A 26,617-nucleotide genomic window follows, 5' to 3' on the forward strand; every position below is an offset into this window, starting at 1 on the left:
GGATAGAAAAACTCTTAAACATTAAAAAAAGTTTGTTAGCACCCCCACCCCCCAAAGCTTAACCCCACCGAACAAAATCTTACTCCTTAGTATTTAATTTCTCTTGTTAGGAAAAAATTTAATTTAGTTTTTCTCCTCGCAGGGGGCAATAATGAAAATAAGGTTGAAGAACACTGCTCTAGGCTGACGTGGCTTGGGAATACTTCACAGAAAAAAGGGACATAAGTTAGACTTTAAAGAACAGTAAACAGTATAAATAAGAGAGAAACTGTATTTATTATACACATATGTAAAAATAATCTTTGCCTAAGATTTTGATAGAGAAAAGATGAGGGCTATTACATGAAACAGAATTACATGAAATAACATTTAGAGGAAAAGTATAAAAATGTTTAAGGACAGGTGGCTTAGTTTCCTGGAGTCACTTGGTTCAACAAGTTAACATAAAAGGTAGTTTGTAGCTGAGCCATAAAAGGCAGATTAGGGTCAAGGGGTGCCTGCATGTCTCCGTTAAGTGTCCAGCTCTTGATTTCAGCTCAGGTCATGATCTCACGATTCAGGAGATCAAGCCCCACATCTGGATCTGCACTAACAGTGTGGAGCCTGCTTGGGATTTTCTCTCTCCCTATCTCTGTGCCCCTCTCCTGCTGTGCTCTATGCTATGTCTCTCTCTCTCAAAATAAACAAACATGGAAAAAAAAAAAAAAGGCAGGTTAGGGCCAGACTTTTAGGCATCTGCAGTGTCAAACTGCAGAGTTTGAACTTGTTCTTATACACAGTGAAACATAACTGCAAATTTCCCAGCAAGAGAATTATATAGTCTAATCAGTACTTTGAAAAGATTAATCTATGTGAAAATGTGTTTCAAATTCAAATAGACTTTGAAGTCTAAAAGGGTAACCTCTAGAAGACAAGACAACTAATAGAATAACAAGAGAATAAGAACCTAAATGAAGACGGACACATTTTACCAAAAAAAATTGAATGAAGAATCAACAGTCTTGTCCTCAATGGGGCAAAAAAAGGAGAAAAAAAAATGAATCCTAGATTTCAAATCTAGTTGCATGAGGAAATAAGAGAATCGTTATCCAAAAAAAGGGAAAAAATGAGAAGAAGAACTGATTTGCAGGGGAAATATAATGACTTTAGTTTTATACATGCAAAGTTGATGATGCCAACAGAAATCCAGGGAAGTCTGTTAGGCTCCAGGCTCTGGGCTGTCAACACAGAGCCCGACACAGGGCTTAAACTCACGGACCACGAGGTTATGAGCTGAGCTGAAGTCGGACGCTTAACCGACTGAGCAACCCTAGCGCCCCACAAATATATAATTTTAAATAGTGATAAGAGCTATGAAGTCAACAAATGGAGTTCAGTGATAGAAAATAATGGTGAGGTCCCAATTAGTGCAAAGAAGGCCTTTCTGGCAAGGTGCTACTGAAGCTAAGACGTAAAGATTAGAAGGACCTAACCAAGAGAAGACAAATGGAAGAACATTTCAGGTCAAGGAAACAGCATGTGAACTCACTAGAGGTGGGAAGTTTGGTACATTCCAGGAAATGAAAGGAAAAACAAGTGATCGGAGTTAAGACTAGAGGAATACACAATGCCAGATCAAGCAGGGTCTTGGGGGCATGGTAAAGAGTCTGCACATTAACCTAGGAGCAATCAGAAAGCACTGAAGTGCTGTAAGCAGAGTCTGATGTGCTCTGGCTGTTGTGTGGACCATGGGCTGGAGGTGGCAAAAGTGTAAGTGCAGACTAAGGAAGCTCTTGCAGTGGTTAAGTTGAGAGATGGTGGTGGTTTATCCTAGAGTGGTGCCAATAAAAATGGAAAGCAGTAGATGGATTTAAGATAAATTTTGGAGGCTAAAACAACAATTTGTTTATGGATTGATTACTGGAGGGAAGGAGAGAAAGAGGGATCTGGGGAGACTCCCTCTGGCATGGACAATGAGTGGTAGTACCACTTAGGTGAGGAGGTGTGGGGCAGTTTTGTTTAAGGAGAGAGGTCATTGATTCAATAGTTTGGTTTAAGACACGTTAAGTTTGACATATCCTAGAAGATATCCAAAAGGAGGTTAGAAATATGAGCCAGCCATGCAGAAAAAGTTTGGGCTAGAGACAAAAATTTTAGGTCTGTCAACATATGAGTTACACTTAAAGCTGGAGGAACAGATGTAGTCAAGTAGAGAAAGGAAGGAGACAAAAGTCCTAGTCCTAGGGAATGTCAAATTTAGAGACTAAGCAGATAAGAAAGAATCACAAAGGAACAGTTATACAGAAAGGTAAAAGGAGAATAAAAAGCCCTAAAGAAAAGAGAAAGAGGTTAACTGCTGCAAGTCACCGAGAACTGAAGTAAAATAAGGATTTAAAGGTGATGCGACAAGGGTATCTGGGTGGGTCAGTCGGTTAAGCGTCAGACTGTGGCTCAGGTCACGATCTCATGGCTCTTGAGTTCGAGCTCCATATTGGGCTCTCTGCTCTCAGCACAGAGCCTGCTTTGGATCCTTTGTCTCCCTCTCTCTCTACTGCTCCCCCGCCGGTTCATTCTCTCTCTCTTTCTCTTTCTCAAAAATAAACTTAAAAAAAAAAAAAGGTGATTTGACAAAATGAAATTGTTGGTGACCTTGAAAAATGTAGCTTCTTGTAGCTCTTGCTGGAGTGGAGGAAGCAAGAGACAGACTGGAATAGGTGGAAGACTAAGGGTGAGGTAATGGAAACAGTATATGTAAGCAAGACTTCTGAGACATCTGGGTAGAAAGAGCAAAAAATTGGGAGTGGGATAAGGAGGTCAACAGAGGAACTTTGGGGCATTGCCAATTCTGTAACATTTTTGTAGGTCTGTGGTAGACAAGAAAAGAAGGGCAGATCCAGTAGAGGAGATAATGTTGCAAGAGAGAGGAGATGACCAAAATGTTGAAGTCTCTGAAAAGGAGAGAAAAGGGGGTGAAATAATTTAGACAACTAGGGGAGAGTTTGGAGATAAGTCAGTGAGATAAATGTATAGAAACGAAGCAAAGAAAACCAAAAAATACAATTATTAACAGCAAGAAAAACAAAACATATGAAAGAAAAGGAAAAAAAAAGATATGGATAGCACAGTAGGTGCTCAGAGTGGTTAAAACAATGTAAAGAATGAATACTGATCTAACCAAAAATGGTACAGCTATATTGAAAAGATAGGAGACAGAAAGTATGTGAGTGGATGAGGAACAACAGGAATCAGAAAGGGACATGAAAAGTTAAACCTTCATCTTTTATGGTGTTAAGGGAATAAACAATCCTAAAAATCTATGATTATGGGTATGTTATTTAGAAACATGGAAACTATGAAAATACAACTACTACAAAAGTTTAAAATGGTTGCCTTGGAGGGAATCCTAGGTGGCTCACTCAGATAAGCATCCGACTTTTGATTTTGGGTCAGGTCATGATCTCATGAGGTTCATGAGATGGAGCTCCGTGTCGGGCTCTCAGGGTACTGATATTTTTCTTATTCAAACCTTATTGAACTGTTTGGTTCTTTAAACCATGTTACACATTAACTTTGGTGACAGTGCAAACTAAAGTTTAACAAATCAATGATCACATATTCATATATAAAAATACACATGTGTGTGTATTCCAAAATCAAGCTTGCTAGAACAAATCATATCTGGTTGGAATCAAAGTATAGAAAAAGGTCCATGTAAAAACTAAAAAAAACAATAGAACAAATCAATGAAACTAGGAACTGGTTCTTTGGGGGAAAAAAATCAATAAAATTGATAAACCTCTAGCCAGAATTATGAAGAAAAAAAGACAAAGGACCTAAATAAATAAAATCACAAATGAGAGAGGAGAAATAATAACCAACACCACAGAAATACAAGTAATTATAAGAGAATATTATGAAAAATTATATACCAAAAAATTGGCAACCTGGAAGAAGTGGATAAATTCCTAGAAACATATAAATTGTCAAAACTGAAATAGGAAGAAATAGAAAATTTAAACAGACTGATAACCAGCAAAGATACTAAATTAGTAATTGGGGCACCTGGGTGGCTCAGTTGGCTAAGTGTCCAATTTCAGCTCAGGTCATGATCTCATGGTTTGTGGGTTCGAGCCCCGCATTGGGCTCTGTGCTGAAGGCTCAGAATCTGGAGCCTGCTTTGGATTCTGTGTCTCCCTCTCTTCCTGCCCCTCCCCCGCTCATGCTGTCTCTGTCTCTCAAAAATGAATAAACGCTAAAAAAATTTTTTTTTAAATCTATAGATAGCATCATCCTTAATGGGAAAAAACTGAGATCTTTTACCCTATGGTCAGGAACAAGACAAGGGTGTCTACTCTTACCATTTTTATTCAACATAATGCTGGAAGTCCGACCCACAGCAATCAAACAGCAAAAGAGAAATAAAAGGCATCCAAACTGGTAAAGAAGAAGTAAAACTTTCACTACTTGCAGATAACATGATACTATATATAAAAAAATCTGAAAGACTCCACCAAAATCCTGCTAGAACCTAATAAACAAATTTAGTAAACTCACAGGATACAAAAATCAATGTACAGAAATCTGTTGCATTTCTGTACACAAATAATAAAGCAACAGAAAGAGAAGTTTAAAAAAAACAATCTTAACAAATGCACCCAAAATAATAAGATACCTAGGAATAAACCTAACAAAGAGGTAAAAGACCTGTACTCTGAAAACTGTGGAACACTGATGAAAGAAATTGAAGATGACACAAAGAAATGGAAAGATATTCCATGCTCATGGACTGGAAGAATAAATATTGGTAAAAATGTCTATACTACTCAAAGCAATATACACATTTAATGCAATCCCTATCAAAATACCAACAGCATTTTTCACAGAACTAAAATAAACAATTCCAAAATTTGTATGGAACCACAAAAGACCCTGAATAGCCAAAGCAATCTTGGAAGAGAAAAGCAAAACTGGAGGCAACACAATTCCAGATTTCAGGTTTTATTACCAAGCATTGGTAATCAAAACTACAGTACTGGCACAAAAATCTACAGAACAGAACAGAAAACCCAGAAATGAACTCACAACTATATGGTCAATTAATCTTCAACAAAGCAGGAAAGAATATCCAATGGGAAAAAGACAGTCTTTTCAACAAATGGTGTTGGGAAAACTAAATAGCAAAACACAAAAGAAAGAATCTGGACCAGTTTCTTACACCATATACAAAAAGCAATTCAAAATGCATTAAAGCCTGAAATGTGAGACCTGAAACCATAAAAATCATAGAAGAGAGGGGCGCCTGGGTGGCTCAGTCGGTTAAGTGTCCAACTTCGGCTCAGGTCATGATCTCACAGTTCATGAGTTCAAGGCCCTCATCTGGCTCTCCACTCTCAGCACAGAGCCTGCTTCAAATCCTCTGTCTTCCACTCTTTCTGCCCCTCCCCTGTTCATGCTGTCTCTCAAAAATAAACAAACATTTTTTTTAAAAATCCTAGAAGAGAACACAGGCAATGACTTCTTTGACACTGGCCAAAGCAACTTTTTTCTAGACATGTCTACTAAGTAAGGTAAAAGAAACAAAAGCAAAAATAAACTATTGGGACTTCATCAAAATAAAAAGCATCTGCATACTGAAGGACATAATCATCAAAAGTAAAGGGCAACCTACAGAATGGAGGAAGATATCTGCAAATGGCATATCTGATAAAGGGTTAGTAACCAAAATATATAAAGAACTTACACCACACAATACCAAAAAAACAATCCAATTAAAAATGGGCAGAAATATGAATACACATTTCTCCAAATAAGTCCTGCAGATGGCAACAAACACACAAAAAGATGTTCATCATCACTTACCATCAGGAAACTATAAATCAAAACTACAATGAGATTTCAACTCACACCTGTCAGAATGGCTAAAATAAAAAACACAAGAAGCAACAGGTGTTGGTAAGGATGTGAAGAAGAAAGGAAGTCTTGTGTACTGTTAGTGGGAATGCAAACTGGTATAGCCACTCTGGAAAACAGTATGGAGGTTCCTCAAAAAGTTAGACATAAAACTACCCTATGATCCAGCAATTGCACTACTGGGTATTTACTCAAAGAATACAAAAATACTAATACAAAGGGACACATGCACCCCTATGTTTACAGCAGCATTATTTACAATAACCAAATTACGGAAGTAGCCCTAGTGTCCATCAACTGATGAATGGATAAAGAAGATGCAGTATATATATACACAATGAAATAATACTCAGCCATAAAAAACAATGAAATTTTGGGGCACCAAGGTGGCTCAGTCGGTTAAGCACCCAACTTCAGCTCAGGTCATGATATCGCAGTTTGTAGGTTTGAGCCCTGCATCGGGTTCTGTGCTGACAGCTCAGAGCCTGGAGCCTGCTTCAGATTCTGTCTCCCTCTCTCTCTGTCCCTCCCCTGCTCAAGTTCTGTCTTTCTGTCTCTCTCTCAAAAATAAACATTAAAAAAAATGAAAATTTGACATCTGCAATAACATGGATGGAGCTAGAGGCTATAATGCTAAGTGAAATAAGTCAGTCAGAGAAAGACACCGTAAGATTTCACTAATATGTGGAATTTAAGAAACAAAATGGATGAACATAGGGGGACAAAAAGAGACAAACTAAGAAACAGACTCTTAACTATGGAGAACTGATGGTTACCAGAGGGGAGGTGGTTGGGAAGATGGGTTATATAGATGATGGAGATATTAAGGAATGCCCTTTTGATGAGTACCAGGTGATGTACAGTATAGTTGAATCACCATAATATACACCTGAAACTAATGTAACACTGCATGTTAACTACTTTGAATTAAAATAAAACCTTAAAAAAACAAAAACCAAAAACCTAAAGCACTGAGTGAACCTCAAGTGAAACACCTAGCAAAATTCGCTGCGTCAATGCCAGTCCCTAGTGAGCTGTTTATTGATAGCTGGCTGATAATTTCATGCCACCTCTAGTCATAAATGAAGGTTTATTAAAACAGTAAGTAAAATATTCCTGGGGAAAAAAAAGTTCCATGAAAGCCAAGAGAATTGATAAAGCACTAAAATAACAAAACAAAAACACCACCAAAAATTAAGAATGAAAAGTAGTCCTTTTCATTTTGAACAGTGCCATAAAAACTACAAAGCAGAAAAGGGACTCTAAAATAAAAACAATTGCAGAATATTGTGCTTCTCTTAAAAGGTGATATAACATGGGGTGCCTGGGTGGCTCAGTTGGCTAAGCATCCAACCTCGGCTCAGATCAGGATCTCACCATTCGTGGGTTCAAGCCCTGTGTCAGCCTCTGTGCTGACAGCTCAGAGTCTGGAGCCTGCTTTGGATTCTGTGTCTCCCTCACCCTCTGCCCTTCCCCAGCTCACACCCTGTCTCTTTCTCTCTCTCAAAAATAAATAAACATTAAAAAAAATTAAAAAGGTGACATAACACAAAGAGCAATACCCTCGGTTTACATGGAACAATCCAAGGTATATTGTTAAGTTCAAAAAGTAAGTCATGTATTATATGCTACCATTTCTGTGTGCATTCTTTAGACATATGTTTAAAGAAGACAGGAGGTTATGATATATACAAATTTCTTGGTTATACACTTAAAAAATATTTATAGAAGAATAAATAAGAAATTGGTTCCTTAGGGAAAGATACCAAGGAATGGGAGTGAGAAGAAAATGATCTTGTTCAATTTCAATTTCTGCCGTGTGTATTTTAAAACATGTTTTTTAAAGGTCTGAGTTCTAAAAGAGCCCTGCTGACAGAATAATTGGCGCAGGACGCTTAATGTCTCTGGGCCTCAGTTTCCTAAGCTGAATGTTATTTTTACAAAGAAAGTAAGATGAAAGTATTTTGAGAGAATTTAAGGTAATCTGTAAAATACCAACTATTTGTTTTACTATTTATTCCTATTTTTTTTAACAGATGTGTTGCAGGGGAGAGAAACTAGACAAGCGCATTTTACAAAGTTTCTTTGTCATATAAATTCATTTAAAGTCCTGAAAAACCTACCAGTTCCATGGAATGTTGTGCCAACAACACGAACGCAGCTTGGTACTCGAAGATCCCAAAACCTAACAGTCTTATCTTGGGAACCAGATGCAATCATCCAGCCACTCCAGGTATAAAGTGCTAAAATATGCCCTATAAAAGATCATATACTCAGTTATTATGGTGAACAGTACTCTTCTTAAACACATTCAAAGATAGGTACTATTATTAGACATGCGATGGTCTGGTTAATCAAATACACTGGGTAGTAGAGACTTTCCATATATATCAAATATACTAGCAATGTTCAAAACACTAAAATTCAGTAAACTGCACAACATCAAAATCATACTAAACAATCTTGTTACTGACCATTTCAGGATACCATAATTATTACTGAAAAAAATATTATCATTTGAAATTATGGCAAATTATGGCAAAGCACAGGATCATGGTGTTAGAACACTGGCTTTGCAAGAGGCAGACCTGAGGTCTTATCTCAATTCTACCATATTCAGCTGTAAGATATTGGCCAAGTCATTTTGCCTTTTCAAATTTTGTTTATTTCATATATAAGATGAAGATACAACTTCTTGCCATATAAGATTATTGTAAGGATTAAATTATGTGTATAAGCAAGGGATTTAGCGCACAGGGAAATGTTACCTATTGTTACTGTGTTGTTATCTAAAGTTCCCAATTAAAACTTTTAAAATAAAAATTTCGTCTTGAAGAAGTCACTTTTGATAAAATATACCCCATTAATGAAAATGCAGAGAGGGAAAAAGCACAGGTTGAACAAAAAGAAAAGTAGCATCTGAAACTATCACATACCGGTATGTCCACTCAGAGCATGCAGGCCCTGTCCTCTTTGACAATCAGTTGTATAAATGTTACAATCCCCTGCTCCAGCACTTATTAAAATAGCTCCACCACTTTCTGGGCCTTCCATAAATGCCAAGTCTCTAATTGTCCCATCATGCATACTAAATTCCAGATCCGGTCCTGAAACAACAATAAGAATTAAAAAAAAAGATGCTGCTCAACTTACTGTGATAATTTGGTATTGCTAAACTGTCTCAAAACTAAGCAAGAATAATGGTAGAGAGGAGTGGTTTATATTTTCACGTAGGGATAATACTATTATCAATTTCATTTTACCTAAAGAGCAAAAAACTTCAAGAAATCAAAGTACTGATTCAGTTATCATCATCCTTAAAACAGCTAGAGACTTATATCCTCTCTTTTATGCCAAAGAAAAAGAAAGAGAAGACAGGTACTCTCTGGAACATATTCATTAATGCACTGCTGTTAGTTATTTAAAAGTTATCTTTCCTTTTTTTTTTTAAATGTCTATTTTTGAGAGAAAGTGAGCGTGCGTCTGTGGGGGAGGGGCAGGGAAAGAGGGAGACAGAGAATCCCAGTTTCCTCACTGTCAGCACAGAGCCTGATGTGAGGCTCGAACTCACAAACCATGAGATCATGACACAAGTCAAAATCAAGAATTGGAAGCTTAACCGACTAAGCTACCCAGGCACCCCAAAAGTTATCTTTCTGAATAACAATAATTTTCTAAGAATTAGACAACACTGATTAAGAACTTACTAAAAAAGAATAATGCCTTATGAATGCAACTAAGCAATTACAAGAAAACTCTAAAGGCTATATTCTTAGATTTTATTGAAAATAAAACAGAGATATATCAAAGAACATAAGGAAAACATTAAGAATACATTAAGAAACATTAAGAACACTACTGCTTACATACTTGGGACCTACCTGTTGCATTACAAGTCTCTGCATTGAAGGGCAGCACTTTAACATATTTGTCATTTGATCCTGTTGCTAATAACTGTCCACAAGGACTCCAGGCCACACAGTAAATGGATCCTTTATGATGTTTATTCCTTTTAAAACGTACCACTGGCTGCTTAGGGATGTCATGTGCACTAAACAGAAACATTACAGAAAGACATTTCAATTTTTTGCTTGCCAAAGTTAATGAAATTCTATGTTACGATTGTCTTGAGGGAGGGAGCAAAAAAGTGTATCAGACAACATGTCAATAACAATCTTCAAAATCTCAAAGCAAAAGAAATGAATTTAAAGTGTATTTATTTATTTATTTTTTAACGTTTTATTTATTATTGAGAGGCAGCGAGAGACAGAGCATGAACATGAGAGGGACAGAGAAAGAGGGAGACACAGAATCCGAAGCAGGCTCCAGGCTCTGAGCTGTCAGCACAGAGCCCGATGCGGGGCTCGAACTCAAACCGCGAGATGATGACCTAAGCTGAAGTCAGACACTCAACCGACTGAGCCACCCAGGCACTCTGAATTTAAAGTATGTTTAAAATTGAAAAGTAAAATTATAAACTATTATTAGACTAACCTAACTCTATTTCAGACCACATAAGGAACAAGATTACTTTTTCAAAATTCTCCATTTCACTTGGGGCATCTGGGTGGCTCAGTTAAGTGTCTGACTTCAACTCACGTCATGACCTCACAGTTCGAGTTTGAGCCCCACGTCTAGCTCTGTGCTGACAGCTCAGAGCCTAGAGCCTGGAGTCTGCTTTGTATTCTGTCTCCCTTTCTCTGTGCCCCTCCCCTACTTGCGCCCTGTCTCTCTCTCTCTCTCTCACAAAAATAAACATTTAAAAAAATCTCCATTTCACATATTTTTCATAGATTTTAACTCAGAAACACAGAGGAATGAAAAAAAAGAGCTACTAAAGCTTCCAAATTCAAAAAAACATATATTAATATTATATTAAACATATAATATGAGCAATTGGCTGGGGCTGAGGGAATGCAAGGGATAAATCAAAAAGAAAGGAGGCGAGAGTTCTTTCTAGAGTTTAAAATCTTACAAAGGTTGGGGTGCCTGGGTGGCTCAGTTGGTTAAGCATCCGACTCTTGGTTTTGGCTCAGGTCATAATCTTGCTCTGCTCTGGGCATGGAGCCTACATGAGATTCTCTTTCTCCCTCTCCCTCTGCTCCTCCCCCATGAGCCCATGAGCATGTACACTCTCTCTCCTGCTCTCTCTCAAAAAAAAAAAAAAAAAATCTTGCAAGGGTCGATGTTGTCATGACTACCCACAAACAGTAAGGTAAGTGTAAGTGTTCTGGTCCAGTACAAAAGTACAAGGCCTTAAAGGACAGGGAGAATTTTTACAGAAAAAGATGACAGCAGAATCACTCCAGTGAAGATAAAATATAGTATGGCAAGTGCCCAGCTGCAGACTGAGTGGGATGGACATGGTAGGTGAGGAGTTGCAGGCACAGTTATGGAAGGTCCTGAATGTCATGCTCATAAGTTTGGCCTTTAATGGGAGTCAAACATTGGTTTAGTGGAGTAATAGATCTTACCTGCATTTTAAAACACAGACTAATAGTCAAAGAAAAACAAAAATCATATGACTTCACTCATATGAGGACTTTATGAGACAAAATAGATGAACATAAGGGAAGAGAAACAAAAATAACATAAAAACAGGGAGGAGGACAAAACAGAAGAGACTCATAAATATGGAGAACAAACCGAGGGTTACTGGAGGGGTTGTGGGAAGGGGGATGGGCTAAATAGGTAAGGGGCACTAAGGACTCTACTCCTGAAATCATTGTTGCACTATATGCTAACTAATTTGGATGTAAATTTTAAAAAATAAAAAATAAAATAAATTTAAAAAAATAAAACACAGACTAACACTAGGATACTAAAAATTTCATTAGGTATGATGATAACATCAAGTCTGTAAGGACTGGAGAGTCATCCTAAAGGGTGAAATGACACATCCAGGATTTACCTTAAACTATTTTAACAAAAAGGATAAAGAAAATATGACAAAAATCTCAACAATTACTGCACTGCACTGTACTGACATCTAATTTTGTGTGTGCTTGAAAAGTTTCAAAATTAAAAACAGAAAAGAAGACATAAATTGCCAATACCTAGAAGGTACTTAATATTGATCTAGAAAATAGATCAGATCAAAAGATTTTCTTTTCAGTTGCACATTGAATTCATGGCCCAATAAAAACATTTTATGACAAAAACTTATAAAATTAATTGACAATTCTGATGTGTATTTCCTAAGCATTGAAAATAAAAATTTTAATGTTTAATAAAGAGAAATAAAAATTAAACACTACTGAATGGCAATTCTGAAAAAAGAACTAATATAACTAAATTTAAAACTAAGGATTGACAGTACAAACCATCCATCCTTACTTACCTTGGATCGATTACTTCTGGATAGGCACATACTCTCAGAGTTTTAGAATTTGAACCTACAGCATATAAACCACCACCTGGATGAAAAGCCACTGCTCTAACAGCTTGTGTGTCTTCTAGGGTGTTAATACAAACAAATTGTTTTTTTGATTTGTCATCCTATGGAAAGAATAAATATGAAAGTCATTCTATGAAAAAAGCGAATTTAAAAGAATTCCTCCGGGCGCCTGGGTGGCGCAGTCGGTTAAGTGTCCGACTTCAGCCAGGTCACGATCTTGCGGTCCGTGAGTTCGAGCCCCGCGTCAGGCTCAGGGCTGATGGCTCAGAGCCTGGAGCCTGTTTCGGATTCTGTGTCTCCCTCTCTCTCTGCCCCTCCCCCGTTCATGCTCTGTCTCTCTCTGTCCCAAAAATAAATAAACGTTGAAAAAAAAAATTTTTTTAAAGAATTCCTCTTTAGTCCATTTTAAATTCATCTGAACTACATTATTTATCACTTTATGTGATAAATAAATCACATATAAATAAATCACACATAAATCACTACCTACAATCACATATTCTTTTAAATGGCAAATTCAAATTAAGCCAAATTTTCCTATTTTTTGCTGCCCATTGCCAAATTCAGAGAGCACATAGACATTCAAGTTTTTCTTTGCTTACTATGACAAAATATAAGACTATGCAGTCCCATATAGTTACCTTTAACTATCAAGAAAAAACATAGCCCACATATATAATTCTCACAAAGTTAACAGAATATCATTTGTGCTTCTAAAAGTAGGAAGTATAAAAGACTATTATTCAATCCACTTGGGGGTTGGGGGATAGTCTCACTATCTCTAGCAATGAATACTTTAATATTTCAAATTGAAATTATAAAATACTCTTTTAAAATTGTGAAAAGGATTTTAATCAGAACATTTAATTTGAACCTCATTTTTATTTTAAACTGTCAAACTCTGTCCTCTTCTGAGGAAGGTAAGTTGAAGCCTGGGTGGCTATATAAAAGCTTTCGTGACTCCTGCTATTAGTATAGTTTGAAACTACCCTGCTACCCTGACTACAATGGACTGGACCTGGAACAGGGACCTCTAGACTAGGTGTGGTCAACACACCTCACCAAATCCTGTCTTTGGGAAGTACAGATGTCAAGTACACATACAAAGGCAAATGTCTTCCGCTCTGGTTGTAACCTGACAGCTCTAGGACCCACAGTCAGCGAAGAGATCATGCCTCTTCCTACACAAACTTTTATGTCTTCATGTAATACATCCTCATGGGGGAATAGGGGAAAAACTTGATAGATCATACTATGTCTGCCTTATGTAACTGAATTCATTTCTTAAATTATTCATTTGAGGGGCGCCTGGGTGGCTCAGTCACGTAAGCATCTTACTTTAACTCAGATATGCTTACAGCTCAGAGCCTAGAACATGCTTCAGATTCTGTGTCTCCCTCTCTCTCTGCCCCTCCCCTGCTCATATTCTCTCTTTCTCTCTCTCTCTCTAACTCCCTCTCTCCCTCAAAAGTAAATAAACATTTAAAGTTGTTTTTTTTTTTTTAACGTTTATTTTTGAGAGACAGAGAGAGACAGAGTGCAAGTGGGAGAGGCGCAGAGAGAGGGAGACACAGAATCCAAAGTAGGCTCCAGGCTCGGAGCTGTCAGCACAGAGCCCAACACGGGGCTCGAACCCGCAAACCGTGAACTGCGAGATCATGACCTGAGCCGAAGTCGGACCCTTAACCAACTGAGCTACCCAGGTGCCCCAAAAGTAAATAAACATTTAAAAAAAATTTTTTAAATTACTCATGTGAATTTATTTGACTAGAAATGCTATATTTCCCATTGATCCACATATAGGAAATGTGACCTTCGAACAAATAGCATTGGTAGATAAGAGAAAAAGGGAGAAGAATGACTAACTGATTAAATGGCCTATAGCACACGAATAATAATTACAAAGGGTTGCTTTAGAATAGATGTAGCAGAGCCACCAATTAACTCTATGTGCTCATCTGCAGTGTTTAAATTTTTTAAAAACTTGTTGCTATTTTTAAAATATATTTCAAATAAAAATCTACATTCCTACAATTTCTTGAAAATGAAAAGAACTAGAAATACTAGATAAGCAGATTTCTTTGTGCAAGCGAAAAATATTCTTATGTGCTGCTTATCACAACCATAGCCAACTTTATTCATTTATGTTATCTGGCCCATAAGCATCTGGAATAATGGCTGTGTTTATGGGGTTAAAATTTGAACTAAGAAATAAGATAGAATGAAGTTATATAGTAATTAGGTAAGGATATCTGGTTCCAAAGCAAAAAAATAGCTGCATTGAAGATAAGCCCAAAGGAAAAACCAGTAATATCTAAAGAAATTAACCACAAGGTTCAGAGAATAGTGCACAGGCCCAACTCAGGAGCCCAGATTGCTACTGGACCATTAAAATGAATACTTGCAAGTATTTTCTGAGGCAACCTCTTCACTTAGCCCAGTGAATGTTCAATTACCTTGAGACAAATAACAGCATTAATAATAATGATTATTTCTAAAAATAGTTCTATGAATTGAGAATTCCTTACCAAAATTTGCAAGTATATATAAAAATAATGATGAAACCTCCTTCCCCAAAGTATTACCTCTTCCCCTCTTGACCTTGATAGATTCCCTGAAGAATCTCCAAGAGGTGGTTTAATGACCGAATGTTCTGATGAGCTGTATGAATAGAAATTCAAATAAAGTTTACTCTGAATATCAAAACAAACTGAATTAATTTATCCTTTCAATTTCCAAATTTTTTTTGGCAAACGACCTGCACTGACCCCAGTCAAAGTTACGCTCTGAAGCCATTTATTAAGAGATTCTGGACTCAATGACACCAAACACCATTTTAAGTAGAAGTGAGAAGTCATTCTGGAAAGGAGATTGAGTCAAAATCCATAAATTTTATAGTGAGATGTCAAGTAGTTTTCTCCTGCTAAGTTTTAGAATCCTGGATGCTATGCTTAAATGCTACCCCAGACAGGAACTTAGGTTGTTCTTTAGGAAAATTTTCTCTGGCCCAAGAGAAAAGACTACAGAAACTGACAGTTTCAAGTCCTACAATAAAACAATGTTTCTTCTTAATTACTTTTTGCCATGTTCCATCTATGTCCATAGCCTTCCAATTGGCTTTTTTTTTTCTCCATTAATGCTGCACTCTTTATAGACAGTCAAAGGTTTCCAGATAGTTTAAGAAAGTCTACTATATAAAAGTCAGAGACTAGGGGCACCTGGGTGGCTCAGTTGGTTAAGCATCAGCTTCAGCTCAGGTCATGATCTTGTGGTTCATGAGTTCTAGCCCCACAAAGGCACACCAAAAATGAGGCAATTACTGTCTCCATGAAAAATAAGAAGTTATATGAAAAGAAAACATAATCATATTTATTATATCACACAAGTCAGGTATCACATTACGTGACCATCAACATTGAATACTGATTTAAAAATTTTTTTTTTTTCAACGTTTATTTATTTTTGGGACAGAGAGAGACAGAGCATGAACGGGGGAGGGGCAGAGAGAGAGGGAGACACAGAATCAGAAACAGGCTCCAGGCTCTGAGCCATCAACCCAGAGCCTGACGCGGGGCTCGAACTCCCAGACCGCGAGATCGTGACCTGGCTGAAGTCGGACGCTTAACCGACTGTGCCACCCAGGCGCCCCTGAATACTGATTTAAACAAAAATTGATACATATTGGAAAGAAAGAGTAGACAAAGTAAATGTATTGTGGGTGAGGAGTATGGTAGCTAAATCTAATTAGCAGGAAGTCAATGGATAATAAAAATAGTAACAGAACTATGTTATTTAGAAATGTGGAAATATATAGCAAAAAAACCCAGCTAACTGGGTTGAAAACGGCAGCCTACCAGAAATTGAAATCATAGATAAAGATGGGTAAGATTACCTTCACGTGCTATTTGTCTTTTTAAATCATGTATGTAGGTTACTTTAATTAAAAAAAAAAAACAAAAACAACTTTAAACTTTGAGTTCTAGTTTTGGGAGTGTAAAAATAGAGTTGTTGAAACTAATAAGGAAGCAAATATTAGATGAACTTATGCTTTTATATATAAAACTAGAATTTTTCAAAATAAAATAATAAAAATAGAAAAATAAATAATTTTTATTTATAATAAATAAAATAGATAATAAATTTAAATATTTATATTTAATAATGAATATAGACTATACAGTATATTTATATAATAAATAATAAATACTAAATAATAAATATATATTTATTTAATAAATAATAAATAATAACAAAACTAGAACTCTTGATACAAAATTTATAAAGCTAATCTAATTCCTATAAGCATCCAAAGGCCAAATGCAAGTTATCCATTTTTAAATGAACCACTCTCAAAGGTGTTTAATGTTGAGAATAGATGAAGAAACTCCTATGTGGAATTTAAGAACAAAACAAATGAGCAAAAAGGGGGGGGGGGGGGGCAGAAGAAAAAAAAGACAAGCCAAGAAACAGACTCTTAAGTATAAAGAACAAACTGATGATTACCAGAGGGGAGGTGGGTAGGGGGACTGGTGAAATAAATAGGTGAAGGGGATTAAGGAGGGATTAAAAAAAAAAAAGAATAGATGAAGGAAATGCTCCTTAACTATTCCCATTGCATAAATTAACACTTGTTTACTAATGACAGCAAGATAAAACTCTTCCCTGATTAGTGAAAACATAAATATGCAAAATGCCTTCAATTGCTGTAACTGCCAGAACAGCCAAGAGTGTCTTGCTGCAATCATCCCAACATGTTATAAAACATCTTGTGCTCTCAACATCTGTTAATTAAATATTATTTGTTGAAAGGTACCAATGGCAAGAAAAAAGAAAACCAGGGAGAAGATAAAACTGTAAGATCTTTGAGTAAAATAATGTATTAAAAAATAGAATTTTCGGGGCGCCTGGGTGGCGCAGTCGGTTAAGCGTCCGACTTCAGCCAGGTCACGATCTCGCGGTCTGTGAGTTCGAGCCCCGCGTCAGGCTCTGGGCTGATGGCTCAGAGCCTGGAGCCTGTTTCTGATTCTGTGTCTCCCTCTCTCTCTGCCCCACCCCCGTTCATGCTCTGTCTCTCTCTGTCCCAAAAATAAATAAATGTTGAAAAAAAATTTAAAAAAAAAAAAAAAAAAAAAAATAGAATTTTCTTGGTAGTGATGAGAAAGCAAAAATAAAAACAGGAGAAAAAAGACTACTAAGAAATTTAGAAGTTAGTAGAAAAACATAAAGACGGATTAGAAAAAGATTCGGTAGGTAATGAGCTCTAAAAAATTTTTAAAAATTTGTCTATTGAGAGAGAGAGAGGAGGCCAGAGGGGGGGGGGGGGTGGTTACCAAGCAGGTTCTGTGCTATCAGTGTCAAGCCCAACAAGGGGTTCGACATGGTTGATGACAATCATGAGATCATGACCTGAGCTGAAACCAAGAGTCGGACACTTAACTGACTGAGCCAACCAGGTGCCCCATGAGCTCCAAAAACTTTTATTTGTAAGGCTCCAAAGAGAAGTTCAACTTTTTAGGTTTCCATTCATTAGCAGGAAGTTAATATTTCCAGGTTTTATAAAGTACTTACATTTGGTTTCCACTAGAAGGTGACTCCTCAAGAAAAGGTATGTGATTTGTTGATCCAGGATTACGAGGGGTGCTTGTATGAATATTTGAAGCATCATGTGTTAATCTCTGACTAGAGTCTTGGGGAGGTGTAGCAAAACTAGTTACAGAAGAATTATTAGATCCATTGCTTTTGCTCCCATTACATTGCTGGTTGAGCACTGATACCTCATTACCAAGGCTATCCATTCCAATATTTAATTCACCAAGCTTCTGAATGGACCTATAAAATAAAACAGTGCAATTATATTAAAAAAAAAAAACTTAATCATATTTCTTTTTTTTTTAATTAAGTAAAGTCCACACCCAATGTGGAGCTCAAACTTACAACCCCAAGATCAAGAGTCACATGTTCTTCTGACTGAGCCAGCCAGGAACCGCAATTATTCTTTCCTTTTTTTTCTTTTTCTTTTTCAGAAAGAGAGAGAGCATGAGTGGGGGAGAGGGGCATAGGAAGAGACAGAGAATCTCAAACAGGCTCCATGCTCAGTACAGAGCCCAACAAGGGGCTTGATCACACGACCCTGAGTATCATGACCTGAACTGAACTGTCAACAGTCAAGACACTCAACCAACTGAGCCGCCCAGGTGCCCCACATTCTTAACATATAGATTATTAGAAGTTTGAGAAGGCAAATACATGCACATGTAATATATATATATGTGAAATATATAAATGGTAATAGATAAATGGTAATTTTTTTGTACGAAAACATTGGCTTAAGACATAACCAAGATACCAAAAGAAGATCCAAGTTTTCCTGAAGTATGCCACTGTAGAAGGATATAGGCCTAAAAGCACCTTTTACCATAACAGCAAGAAAAAAAAATCTGTTTCTTCTCCAGTATAACTGGTTTAATTTTCCACTTAAAACTTAATTTCCCAAAGTAGTCAACAAAAATATCACCACTACCAAAATTTCTCACCAACAAAACAAATCATTTTCATTTCATCTCTGTAGTTATATCACATCAAGTAGGAAATGTATGATTAGAGCAGGCCATGACGGAACAGTCAAGTGGCATCCTATTATTCACATATTCAATCTACACAGACTCTCTGACAGGCTCTGATCTAGGTACTAGAGGAATAAAAGAGAAAGCAAAGCAAGTGAGCCTCAAGGTCTTTCCCTCATCACAAGTCTCCCTACATCAGGATAGACTGACTTCTTTTGTTGGACTCAGGGCTCCAAAGAGCACAAAGAGGAAGCTGACAAGCTCTCTTAAGACTGAGACCCAGAACTGGCCCAGCATCACTTTTTACAGCTTAGATTCAATATGAGAGAGGAGTCACAAGGGGTATGAATTCCAAGAGGTGCTGTGGTTTATTGTATTTTGAAAGTTTTCCTACATTAAACACTGGCGCGTGCGCGCGCGTGCGTACGTGTGTGCGTGTGTGTATGTGTGTGTGTGTGTGTGTGTGTGTGTGTGTATGTTTAGGGCTTAGAAAAGACTTTTTTTTTTAATTTTTTTTTTAACGTTTATTTATTTTTGAGACAGAGAGAGACAGAGCATGAACAGGGGAGGGGCAGAGAGAGGGGGAGACACAGAATCGGAAGCAGGCTCCAGGCTCTGAGCCATCAGCCCAGAGCTCGACGCGGGGCTCGAACTCATGGACTGTGAGATCGTGACCTGAGCTGAAGTCGGAGGCTTAACCGACTGAGCCACCCAGGAGCCCCAGAAAAGACTTTTAAAAAGTAACTCAATATTATTAAAGGAACTGCCAGCCATTATTTTTTATGTTAAAATTTTTAACTAGGCAACATTTTCCAAATTGTGTTCTATGAAACACTAATCCTGTGAAATGCTCCTCATAAAAAATGAGTCTGAGGTCAAGTAAATTTGGGAAGTGCTAAGTATAAAGAGTAAAATGCTAACATCATTTTGACTCTCTAAAGTGGTGAGGATGGGGATGTGGCAGAATATGCCTCTAAGTGCCAAATCAGCAGTGCCGATTATTAGTATTAGAAGAAACAAAATATCAAGAAGTATAAAGTAGTGACACAGTATGGTTAATAAAAATTCTATCATGCTTTAGTTTATTTTCTTCAATAAGATCTATTATGTAACATGACTCATTTCTTTCCCTCTGTCTATGCCTCTTGGAAAAAAGATGCAAAATTTAAATCTGGAAACTATGCTCTATTGCTAGAATGACTTGAAGAAATACAACATTAACATTTTAGGGAAAGGATATTTTATTTTATAGATTCTATCTGTATTTAATTTGTCCATGGTATTAGGTATTTTAAAGTTCTGGTACAGCGGGGCACCTGAGTGGCTCAGTTGGTTAAGCATCTGACTTCAGCTCAGGTCATGATCTTACCGCTTATAAGCTTGAGTCCCACATTGGGGCTCTGTGCTGACAGCTCAAAGCCTGGAGCCTGCTTTGGATTCTGCGTCTCCCTTTCTTTCTGCCCCTCCCCTGCTTATGCTCTGTCTCTCTCTCAAAAGTAAATAAACATTTAAAAATTTTTCAAAAAGTAAATAAAGTCCTGGTACGGCCTCAGATATATGAAAAAAAGGACTGAATAAAATATTAAAAGGTTAGAAAACAATAGATAAGAGAGGGCCAGAAGAACAACAGAATTTATACGAAACTAATTTTCAAAAGCTAAATAACAAGAAAGAACTTGAATTCTATTTATAATGGTCTTTAAAGGAAGGATAAACCATCCTGAATAGTTTTTTCCTGAGGAAGTACATCCTTTACCACTGTTAGGATCACAGAACCTTGACATTTTATCTTCTGATTTAATGCCAGCTATCTGTTTTCACTGCAAAATAAAATGGTCAGAGAATCCAATTGCAACCATGACCTTTATGGATATGAAGAAGACATCCAAGAACCAGAAATGGCAGTTCATCAAATTAGGATAATTCTAATAAACCACGGACTTATCAGAGGAGATAAGAAAATGATCCTCAAATGCAATGTTCAAAAGCCTACTTAGACTCTAGACTACCACTAAACATTCCTGAAGGTTTGAAGACAGAATCAATTTCAGGCTCACTGACTTGCCCAACCCTCAGAATTTCAAGCAGATTACTTCCAATATTATTGAACCAAATAAAGAACTGATAGTCACCACTGAATTGCCTAATCATAATGACAATAATAACCAACATTTATGGTACACTTCTTATATGCACCAGGATTTATTCTAAGTAATTTTTTATACATTAACTCATTTAATCTTCCAATAAGCTTTGCTCAGAGACATATATTCTAGTTTACTGATTTTTAAAAAGACACATTACTATCTACCTGTCCATATACATACAAACACACACACACACACACACACACATACACACACACACACACACACACACACACACACACACACAGAAACACACACACACCTCCTATAATTAAAAGCAATGCAAGGTCATATTACCTTGGCAGAAATTATAAGAAAGAATAACTTTAATATATTGAATTCAATAATAATTTTAATATACTGAATTCAAAAGAACCTGGAAGTTCAATAAAATAACAATAAAATAACAATAAAAACAACAGTGAACACTTAACATAGTGCTTACTATATGCCAGATACTGTTCTAAGTACTTTGCATAGATTAACTCATTTCATCTTCATGGCTGTTCTGTGCAGCAGATGAGGAAACAAGCAAAACGAAGCTAAGTAACTAGGACCCCTAGGACCTGAACTACCCTGGGACAGAGCTGGATCCACCTAGCCATTTGCTTCCAGCTGTCAGCTGAACCACCACACTTCTGCTCTTGTTGCTTCGATGTGAAAAAAGGTTTAAAGGAAAGAAGAACAAAATTAGATGGACCCTCAGAATGCTGTGACAAGAAGATATTCTGTAACTCTGTATTACTTCAAACACTTTAAAATTACAAACTATACATGGAAAGCAGCAGTCATTGCCTGCTTGTAGTCTCTTTGAAATAATTCCTTACATTTTAAAAAATGACTGAAAGACATACCTATTAAGAAATTGTTCCGTAAGATTCTGCTGCTGATCGGGACCATCCTCCTGATTCACACCTCCTTCGAGCAGCATTTGTTGGTATATCTGCCGCTGTTGCTCCTTCTGTTCTAAATGCTGTTGATAGCGTAATCTTTGCCTATAATATTCTTGAAATTGTTCTGTTGAATCTCGAAGCTTAAAAATATTAGAAAATATATTTTAACAGACTATGATTAAATATATGTCCCTACTCAACAGTAACTTCTATAAACGCTGGATGAAATGTGCAAGTAGCTATATTTAACAATTAGAAAATACTTAATATACTGCTCTTTGAAAAATAACATAGTATCCATGAGTTTTTATAATCAAGTAGATCAATTAATTTACTTTATTCTATAGCAAAAGACTGACCAACATGAATGGTTACCCTGGATCTTTGACTAATGCAAAAGAAAAATATATATTATAGTTGTCACAAGGGGGTTAGATCTGTATTGCTTGAAAAAAATACTAAGAGAAGACATTAGGATTTAATAAACACAGTATTAGCCTTGTCCAACACACTTAATTTAAGCAGGTAAATGGTTTAATAGGTTACTCTAGAGAGAAACTTTAAAAATTTCCCTCAAAAACAGTACCTTAATTCAGGTTTCAAACGACCTTTCACAAGAAAGTGGAATAAATGAATGGTAAACTTAATCCCAACATTCCTGCTTCATTCTTCCAAAGAACTGTATAGCACTCAAATTTACAGGACTTGGATATTCAGTAAATTCCAATATTGGCAAAGAAAGACTCCTCTGCCAAGGTGGAGTCTGGTCATATTACAAAGATCATGTGAACCAGGGTTACCCTGGAACTAATCAATTATCTTTGAAATTGGCCAACAGTGACAATAAGCTTAGCCAAGAGTCTTATACAACTAACTTAAGCTAAAACTGTCTCCCTTTTCCAGGAAATAGTAACAATCCTCTTCCATTTCATAACTTAATAGCAATAACTCTGAGAAAAAATTGTGTCCTTTTAAATTTTTTATTGTTGGCAAAATAGAAAACTTGTCATCTTAACCATTTTCATGTGTACAATTCAGTGGCATTAACTATACTCACAACATTGTGCAATTATTACCACTATTTCCAAAATTCTTCATCACCCTAAAGAGAAACTCTGTAACCATGAGGCAGTAACTTCTCATTTCTCTCCCTCCCCCAAGCTCCTGGTAACCTCTATTCTATTTTCTCTATGATTTTGTCAATTTTAGATATTTGATATAAGTGGAATCATATAATATTTGTCCTTTTGTATCTGACATTTCACTTAGCATGATATTTTCAAAGTTCATCCATGTTGTAGCATATGTCAGAATTTCATTCCTTTGTGTGGCTGAATAATATTCCATTGAATGGATATACCACTTTTGTTTATCCATTAATCTGTGAGTGGACACTTGGGTTGTATCTACCTTTTGGCTACTGTGAATAATGCCTCTATGAACATGGATGTACAGATACCTGTTTGAGTCCTTGCTTTCAATGTTTTTGAGTGGAATTATTGGGTCATACGGTAATTCTAAATTTAGCTATATTTAAGCTATATTTTATTTATATATTTATATTCTATATTTAATTCTATATTTAAGGTACCACCAATCCATAGTGACTGCACCATTATACATTCAAATCAACAACGTATGAGGGTTCAAATTTCTCCACTCCCCACCAACACTTATTTTCCACTGCTTTGAGTTCAGCCATCCTAGTAGTTGTGAATCTATATTTCATTGGGGTTTTGATTCGCATTTCCCTAATAACTAGTGGTATTCAGCATCTTTTCATGTGCTTATTGGCCATATGAATATATTCTTTGGAGAAATGTTTGTTCAACTTTTTTTTTTTTTAAGTAGGCTTCACACCCAGCATGGAGCCCAGTGAGGGGCTTGAACTCATAACCCTGAGATCAAGACCTAAACTGAGATCAAGAGTCAGATGCTGAACCAACTGAGCAACCCAGATGCCCCTCAACTCCTTTTTCATAAGTTGAATTGTCTTTTTGTTGTTGAGTTGTAGTTCTTCATATATGCTAGATATTAAACCCTTATTAGATATATAATTTGCAAATATTTTTCCCACTCTGCTGGCTGTCTTTTCACTTTTCTGATAATGTCCTTTGATACACAAAAGCTTTTAATTTTGATGAAGCTCAATTTGTCAATTTCTACGTTTGTTGCTCAAGCTTTTAGTATCATATCTAAGAATACATTACAAAATCCAAGATCACAAAGATCTGCCCTTATGTTTTCTTCTAAGAGTTTTATACTTTTAGCTCTTATAATTAAGTTGTTGATCTGTTCATTTTTGTACATTATGTGAGGTGGAGATCCAACTTCATTCTTTTCCATGTACAAATCCAGCTGATCCATCATCATCAGTTAAAGAGACTATTCTTTCCCCGTTGAATGGACCTGACATCCTTGACAAAAGTCAATTAGCCACAGATATATGGGATTACTTCTAGTCTCTCAATGTAGTCCATTGGTCTATATTTCTGTCCTTATGCAAGTACCAAACAGTTTTGATTACTGTAGCTTTTGTAGCTACCGTAGCTTTGTGGCTTTGCAATCATGAACTGTGTGTGAGTCCTCCAACTTTGTTCTTTTTAAAGATTGTTTTGGCTATTCAGGACACATTACAACTCCATATGAACTTGAATACTGGCTTTTCACTGCTGCAAAAAAGGTTGCAGAATTTTTTTAAAGGAATTACATGAAATCTGTAGATCATATTGGAGAGTACTGACAACAATATTAAGTTTCCCTATGTGTGAACACAGGATATCTATTTATTTAGATCTTTTAAAATTCCTTTCAGCAATGTTTTATAGATTTTAGCATACAAGTTTTTCACCTGCTTGGTTTAATTTATTCCCAGGCATTTTATCCTTTTATATGCTATTGTAAATGGAACTGCTTTCTTAATTTCCTGTTCAGATTGTTTAGTGTTGGTAGTATAGAACCACAACTAACTCTTATTGTTGCTCTTGTACTCTGTAACTTTGCTAAACTCGTTTGTAAGCTCTAGTAGCTTTCTTATGAATTCTTTGGGATTTTCTATAAACAGGATCATGTCATCTTTAAATAGAGATAGTTTTACTTCTTTCTTTCCAACCTGGGTCGGCTTTTGATTCTTTTCCTTGTCTAACCTCTCTAGCTACAACTTCCAGGAAATGCTGAATAGCAGCGGTAAAAATAGGCATCCTTGTCTTTGTTCCTGATCTTAGGGGAAAGCTTTTAGTTTTTCCCCAATGAGTAAGAGGTTAGCTTGGGTTTTTCACAAATGAACTTTACCATGCCAAGGAAATTCCATTTTATTGTTAGTTTTCTGAGAGCTTTTATCATGAAAGAGTGTCTGATTTTGTCAAATGCCTTTTCTGCATCAATTGACATGGTCAGATGTTTTTCTGTCCATTATCCTACTAATGTGACATACTACATTGATTTATTTAATGTTGAATTAACCTTGCACTCTGGGATAAATTCACTTGGTCAGGGTACATAATCCTTTGAATATACTGATGAATTTAGTTTGCTAGTATTTTGTTAGGGTTTTAGTTTCTATTCATGAAAGAAATTGGTCTGTAGTTTTCTTTTTCCTTCTTTTTGTTAAAGTTTATTTAGTGTGAGGGGCACCTGGGTGGCTTAGTTGGTTAAGTGTCCGATGTCAGCTCAGGTCATGATCTCACGGTTTGTGGGTTCAAGCCCTGCGTGAGGCTCTGGGCTAATAGCTCAGAGCCTGGAGCCTGCTTTGGATTCTGTGTCTCCCTCTCTCTCTGCTCCTCCCTGGCTTCTGCATTCTCTCTCTCAAAAATAATACACATAAAAGTTTATTTTGAGAGAGAGACAGTGTGTGAGTGGGAGAGGAGACAGAAGGAGAGAGAGAATCCCAAGCAGGCCATCAGCACAGAGCCTGACACAAGGCTCCAATCCATGAACCATGAGATCATGATCTGAGCTGAAATCAAAGAGTCAGACCTTAACCGACTGAGCCACCCAGGCTTTAATTTTCTTTTCTTGTAATGTCTTCATCTGGCTTTGGTATTAGGTAATGCTAGCCTCACAGAATGAGTTAGGAAGTATTCCTTCTTCTTATATACTTTTAGAAGATTTTGAGAAGGACTGATGTTAACCCTACCTTAAATGTTTGGTAGAATTCATCCATAAAGCCACCTGATTCTGGATTTTTCTTTGTTGGAAGGTTTTTGATTACTGATTCAATCTCTACTCATTGTAAGTTTGTTGAGATTTTCTATTTCCTCTTGAGTCAGCTTAGGTAATTTGTGATTTCTAGGCATTTGTCCATTTCAACTAGGTTATCTGACTTGCTGGCTTACAGTGGTCATAGTATTCTCTTATAATCCATTTTATTATTGTAAGGTTGACAGGAAAGTCCCCAGTTTTATTTCCGATTTTACTTGTGTCTTTTCTCTCTCTCTTTTTTTTTTTTTTTTTTTGGTTAGTCTAGCTAAGGGCTTGTCAATTTTATTAATCTTTTCAAAGAATCAACTTTTGATTTTATTGATTCTCTATTGTTTTCCTTTTCTCTATTTTATTTATCTCCCCTCTAATCTTTATTACTTCCTTCTGCTAAAATTTGTTTTTCTTTTTTCTAGTTCCTCAAGGCATAAAGTTAGGTTATTACTTTGAGGACTTTATTCTTCTTTTAAATTTTTATTTACTTATGGGGCACCTGGGTGGCTCAGTCAGTTAAGTTGGCTCAGTCTGACT

General features: G+C 36.5%; 1 protein-coding gene across 13 annotated transcripts in view; it reads right to left on the minus strand.

Moving 5' to 3' along the window:
* The window catches only part of WDR47 (WD repeat domain 47), a 70,760-nt gene that overhangs the window by 6,103 nt on the left and 38,040 nt on the right, over positions 1 to 26,617 (minus strand). For 7 of the 13 annotated variants that reach the window (XM_043575741.1, XM_043575742.1, XM_043575740.1 and 4 more), the window contains 7 exons: positions 21,851 to 22,029; positions 17,855 to 18,115; positions 14,872 to 14,947; positions 12,230 to 12,387; positions 9,771 to 9,940; positions 8,826 to 9,002; positions 8,013 to 8,144 (listed from right to left, as the gene is read on the minus strand). In XM_043575741.1, the coding sequence (XP_043431676.1) occupies positions 8,013 to 8,144; positions 8,826 to 9,002; positions 9,771 to 9,940; positions 12,230 to 12,387; positions 14,872 to 14,947; positions 17,855 to 18,115; positions 21,851 to 22,029 (1,153 nt within the window). The remainder of the gene's footprint in view (positions 1 to 8,012; positions 8,145 to 8,825; positions 9,003 to 9,770; positions 9,941 to 12,229; positions 12,388 to 14,871; positions 14,948 to 17,854; positions 18,116 to 21,850; positions 22,030 to 26,617) is intronic. The other 6 variants (XM_043575743.1, XM_043575744.1, XM_043575748.1 and 3 more) reach the window with 1 other exon arrangement.

Source organism: Prionailurus bengalensis, chromosome C1 (assembly GCF_016509475.1).
Source record: "Prionailurus bengalensis isolate Pbe53 chromosome C1, Fcat_Pben_1.1_paternal_pri, whole genome shotgun sequence".
NCBI lineage: Eukaryota > Metazoa > Chordata > Mammalia > Carnivora > Felidae > Prionailurus > Prionailurus bengalensis.